This window comes from Nestor notabilis, unplaced genomic scaffold (genome assembly GCF_000696875.1).
Source record: "Nestor notabilis isolate BGI_N333 unplaced genomic scaffold, ASM69687v1 scaffold26680, whole genome shotgun sequence".
In the NCBI taxonomy this organism is placed as follows: Eukaryota; Metazoa; Chordata; class Aves; order Psittaciformes; family Psittacidae; genus Nestor; species Nestor notabilis.
The window spans coordinates 22913-28912 of record NW_009912929.1 but is presented as its reverse complement, the minus strand read 5'-3'; the positions used below and the strand labels follow the sequence as shown (position 1 = coordinate 28912).

Sequence of the window (6000 nt, the reverse complement as noted above, 5' to 3'; positions counted from 1 at the left end):
CGAGGCCCTCGTACCGCTGGCTGAAGGATGGCGAGCCGCTGCTGCCCCAGGTAGGCACCATTAGAGCCCTTTGCTGAGGAGGAGGGTCACAGGCTCTGCAAGTCCTTTCATGCTCTGCCAGCTTTCTCATCTCTGTATGTTTTATTACTTTGGGAATGGAAATAGAAAAGAGAGCATTGCTCTGAAATCCCCCCACTGTGTAGGCAGTCCCTTGCTATGCCTGGTGGGCATCTCTATAGCTTCAGGAGAGCTGCTGTTAGTGACAAGCAGGACACACGACTTCCTGAAATAAAGGATCCATGATGCAAACCTAAGGGTGGAGAGACCCTTGTGAAGAAGAGGGAGTGGCCAAATGGGACTATGGTGCCTGCAGCCAGAAAATTATCACCCTGAATTCTCTGGGGTTTTTTAGTTCATGATTTTTGGGTGAACTTCAGCTGCTAATGAAACCTTAGTGTTTCCTCCGGTCTTTAATGGTGTTCCTGCTCCTGCTGAGCTGTGTCCCTGTGCAGGTGACCAGGAGCATGGCCTGACACTGCCAGGGACATGAAGAGCTGTCTAAAGAAGGGTGATGAGCAGGAGCTGGGGAAATGCACCCCGTCCCACCAGCATGCCTGCCCAGCCTCTCGCTGGAGGGTCATCACACAGTGCTTTGATCCCCCCTGTTATAACTGCAAATGGAAAACAAGTGACCAAAGCATTGTTTTCATGGTAGCCGGCACTTTTTTCCCTTCACTTACTGTGAAAGAATATGGCAGCCCAGATTTGATCAAACCCTGATGAAGATTGCTCAAACATTAAATTTCTGCCCTACAGACAAGTAGAAAGCCAATAGCTCTTTATATTACTGGTTTTTTAAATGGTGAAACTCCTGCGGAGGGAGGGAACACTTTGCTGTACTTATTAAAATTGATAACACAAGCTCCATATCCTTAGGCTGACAAATGATACCCTGATCTTTTGTTCCACACACTAATTTTACTTGCTTCATGCTGGTCACTAGCAGATGGTCTTGTACTTAAACCACATTAGTGGCTGATACGAAGTAAAGGATCATTAAATTATTAACATCTATATTGTTTTCGGTAAACTGCAGAGGGTTTTTAGTATTTCTCCCTGTGCTAGCTAAGATGGCAACCAGTCTTACTAGCCTTCATTGCCATATATACTTGTAATACCATTGTTTAAATGTTTTAAAGAATACAGTTGGCTGCGATATGCCACTATAGAACAAAAGTGCATTTTTTTATTTCAAGTTTATCCACTTTAAAAGGACATTAATCTAAATGGTTTGGGTATTAAATCAGAGAGAGGTCAAGGGGAAGTCCTCCAATTTAAATTGCATTTACCAACTACTGTATTGGTTTTACCATTTAGTATCTAACCTGATATAAATTTAGCTGGCAAACAAATAGATCAGAGCATGTGAATTCTTCCCATTACTGCTACTCTTTTTTTGTCCACCTTGGTATAAAATATAGCACAACCACTGCTGGGTTTATGTTCTAAGGACAGATCTCCTCGTTTACGTTTTTATATGTTTTACTGTTTCCTACAGGGCAGAGTTCAGCTAGAGCAGGGCTCGCTCACAATTACAAATGTCAGCCTGTTGGATGCCGGCATGTATCAGTGTGTAGCAGAAAACAGACATGGCATCATTTTTGCAAGTGCAGAACTGAGTGTCATCGGTAAGTTTACTTTCCTGAATGTTGCAAACCTCCCAAAAGCAGCAAAGTCTGAATAGACCTTTCATCATTCTAATGGCTATCGTAATGCTCCTGTCTGAAACCCTCACCAAGAACAGCTTCTGTCCCACCTGTTTTATGTAGACCTACTCTTCTTGTCCCAGTTAATACCTGGAGAAGCTCCTGTCAATCCAGGTGGTTAAATACCTGATGGGAGGGAGTAGAGATGATGAAGCGCAGGCTCTTCTCAGTGGTGCCCAGTGCTAGGACAAGAGGCAATAGGCGCAAACTGAAACACAGGAAATGCCATTTAAACATCAGAAAAAGTTTACTGTGAGGTGGGTTGAATGCTAGAACAGGTTGCCCAGAGAAATTGCGGCATCTCCATCTTTGGAGATGCTCAATGCCCAAATGGAGATGGCCCCAGGCAGCCCATTGTAGCTGCCCCTGCTTGAGCAGGTGTAGGACAGGACCATCTGCAGAGGTTCCTGCCAGCCACGGCTGTCCTGCAAGTAGGTACCTCATTCACAAATGTTGCTCTTGTATGAGTGGCAGGCCTAGAAACCAGTATGTCAGCATGGATTTGTAGATTCAAAGGGTTAAATGGAATTTATGATTACAAAACAGTGGTTTAGTTGTTTTCAAAGTGAATGTTCAATAGCATCATTCCCTGCTTTAACCTGAAGAATAAAGGCATGAGGTCTTTTCTGATTATGGCATTTTCAATTATCGGTCATTTTTTATCAGCAGTGATAGAAGCCTGCATACAAAAAAAAAAATCATTTGAAAGATTGTCAGCCCTGCTGTTCAAGAAAAGTACAATAATGCTCAATAAATTAGAATTCAGAGTCCTAAGATATATTGGATGTGTTACTGCGTGAAAGAAATCAAAGTAAAGCCACTGATGCTCTTCCGGTCTATTCAAAACCCTGACAAAAATGAGCATTTAGGAGGAAGGCAGATCTACTCCAAAGACAGAGTCTTGGCCCTTGCTGGTGGGTACCTCCAGGGCCTCCCCATGCCCAGGAGCACCCAGGGGCCAACCTTGTGTCTGAATAAAAAACAAATTCTTTGGAATGCTTTCTCCTAAGAACTTGCCACATAACTTGTATTTGGCTGACTTCTCATTTGGGTTATGCAATCTTGCTTCTGCATGTCATATGAAAAATACCAGAACAGTGTGCTGCAGATGAATTCCTATGGATCTGTGACTTAATTTGGCATATTTTTAAAGAAAAACAGCATGTTTTCCTTTTCACTGGAGTTTTCAAAGGAGGTCAATATTCTGAGCTCTCACTGAGAAGCATTAGCTTTTAAACAGATCTTTCTGAGTATAAAAATGGTTATTTTAAAAGGTTCTGACGTTAAGCGCTTGAAATGATTAAACACCACTAATAGGAAGTGAGACAGCAAAATTAAGTGAAAAAAGAGAAAATTACAGACAGAGCTTTTCTCAGAGAGATTCTTGTCTATTACTGTTGCCAATTATATTGCCTGGAATCTTCAGCTAAAACCAGAATCCTGTTGTGCTGGGCATTGTAAAAGTGTACAGTAAAATGCAGTCATAACCTTAAAGAATTTTCAGGCTTAATGTTTTAAAATAAAAATAATTAAGAAGAAAAAAAAAGGTGGGCCTAGAGTGAAAAAAAAAATCATTAAAATCCTCATTTTACAAACAAGGTGTGAAGAAATCAAATGTTTTACCCCTGAAGTGTCACAGGGAAGCAGGGAAGCTGTGCTAGTGCTAAGAACTGAGCCTAGAGTTCCTAAATGTTAGATGACAACATTTTGAACATCAGAGAATAAAACCCATATCGTGCAGCAACTCTACTCCACACAGGACCAAGCAGGAAGTAACAAATGACTTGGAAAAGACATGGCCTAAACTATTCATTATACAGATAGAAATAACAGGATTATTAAAAAATTTATTTGCTTATAATTTTTGGACAATCATCTAAGACATTATTTCCAGAAGTAATGATGTAACAATTATGATAATACAATATAAATAATAATCCATCTGGTTCTGAGTGCATTGGTGGGAAGTTGTCCTTAGGACGGCTCGTTTAGTTTTGAAGCATTTTACATAGCTGTTGTTGGTTTTCAGATGGCTCTTTTATAGTCTTTAACAACATGCATGTCTTCCTCTGTGCTAAAATGAAGTCAGCCATCTGGAATTAGACATAGACAGCTCATATAGTAGTGAACTCTGATTCATGAAAGTAGAAGACGAGATCTATTAGATCATAAAGACCATCCCATTATCAGTGTAGGATTATGTTTTATATATCCAAAAGAAATGAGGCAGACAAGATGCACTAAGAAAAAAGAATTTGCTTTCTGTATCACACAGCAGGTTTTTGTCTCCCAGCTGCTTCAGGTAAGATTTAGATCATTTTATGGAGCATCTAGCAGATGCAGTGCATGGTGATCAAAACTCTAACTTCCCAGGGTGCAGCAAGAAAGTAAGTCAAGGAAAATGCTGCTAGCTCAGCGGATACAGGAGTGGTGCAGGCATGCAGCTAGGAAAGAGGATGGAGAGAATCAGAGGGAACTGGAAAGAGTTTGTTGCAAGCTCCTGTCAGCAAAGATGTAACGAGCAAAGTTGTTCATAAAACCCTTGAGCTGCCTCACCTGTTTGCTTTGAGCTTTCTATATTGAAAAAATTAATTTTCCTACTTAATATAAATAAAACCTGATTGTCTTTGGAGAGTTTACTACCAGAGCCAGCCTAGGGGCAGCCGCCTCAAAGCTCTGCCTGCCATCAGGTCCCATCAAATAAATCATTACAAATCCTTTGACACAGGAATCAGAAGCCAAGCCATCTCCTCCCTCCGTGGCCTGCCTTACAGCCAGGCTGCAGACTGTCTGCAGGGCTTTGGTGGTTGCTTCAGTGAATGTCTGACTGTTCTTCACAAAACAGAAGAGTGTGCCTGGAGGGACTAAAAAAGATTATTTGAGAATATCTTGTACCCTGGTGCTTACTTAAGTCTTGCTCTGCTTTGCTTGATTCAGTACCTGGCCATGTCTCCCACCTTTATAGCATTAAAATAAAAAACTCAGTTTATGCAACAATTATGAACATAAAGCATAAAAATGTCATCTTTTCTGGAAATTATGATCATGCTGTTACAACACAAAATAGAGATACATTATACAGTTTATGCATGTGCAGTTCTTAGGAGTGCTGCCCCAAATTAGATGTGCATGACACTGGGTGTCTGCTGCCTGCCGAGGTTACTGGTTTCTGAGGTTTGTAGCTCAACTGTTTGTTTTAAGTCTAAACAAAGTGTTGAAGCATTCCAGCATCTGCCCCATCTGTACATGCGCAGTTCATAAAGTCAGATCATTTAGGAATTGCAGGTGAGAAACAGCCCTGGAATATTGTAATGTTCAAAAAAGCCTGACTTTGTTTTTTCCAGAGGTAATTCTGATCTGTCGGTTTGTGGGTTTTTTTTCTTTCAGCCGTCAGCCCAGACTTCTCCAAAACACTCTTGAAAAAGTTAACTCTTGTTAAAGTGGGTGGTGAAGTAATCATTGAGTGTAAGCCGAAAGCTTCCCCTAAACCTACTTATGCTTGGAAGAAAGGAAGAGACATCCTAAGAGAAAATGAGAGGTAATGTCTTAAACTAACCATTTCTTTCATTAGCCTGCTCCAACCTAGCGACTTTCAGCAATGAAAGCTAAATTTGTCATTAATAGCTTCTCAAAATTGACTTGCAAATAAATGTGAAAACAGCTACTGTTCTATCTCAAGGAGCTGGGGGTGAGATTTCTATTCTCATTTTGTTCATCCCAGTCTCTGCGTACTATTAAAGCATCCCTGCCAAGAAGCTGATAAAGATACATTCTAAAAAGCAAATATTTTGCTTCTGCATTGTTCTAAATAGCCACTATTCAAAAAAAAAAAATCATTCCCAGGAGTTAAAACTCTCCACTACAAATCACACTGCTGTGGTACATCACTCAGTGTCCCACAGACAGGAATTATTTGGCAGTAATTAACTTGGCACCTGACTTGGAGATGGCTTTTTCAGACTAGCCAAGACATTGCTTTTGTCTTTTTTCTTTTTCTTTTTTTTTTCCATTCCAAAGGAGAGCATTAGTAGCAAGTAGCATCCTACCTTTCAAATTCCCATGCATGGTTTTGCAATGATTTCTTGATGACTCTGTAGAGGTGGAGTTGTGTTACCTGTCCCTCTTGCATAGTGTGTGAGCGGGACCAAGAGAGCTGTCCTTGACGTCCTTAAAATATGGTGTGCCACTGGGATTGATGGGAAAAATCCTGTCCTGTTAATAAAAGTCCAAAATC

At 40.7% G+C, this 6000-nt stretch overlaps 1 protein-coding gene across 1 annotated transcript in view; it reads left to right on the top strand.

Moving 5' to 3' along the window:
• The window catches only part of LOC104411562 (contactin-4-like), a gene marked incomplete at its 3' end in the record, with an annotated part of 85013 nt that overhangs the window by 59702 nt on the left and 19311 nt on the right, over window positions 1-6000 (top strand). The window contains exons 7-9 of the mRNA XM_010022012.1: window positions 1-50; window positions 1559-1688; window positions 5154-5304. The exon at window positions 1-50 is cut by the window's left edge and continues 108 nt beyond it. Coding sequence (XP_010020314.1) covers window positions 1-50; window positions 1559-1688; window positions 5154-5304 — 331 coding nt within the window. The remainder of the gene's footprint in view (window positions 51-1558; window positions 1689-5153; window positions 5305-6000) is intronic.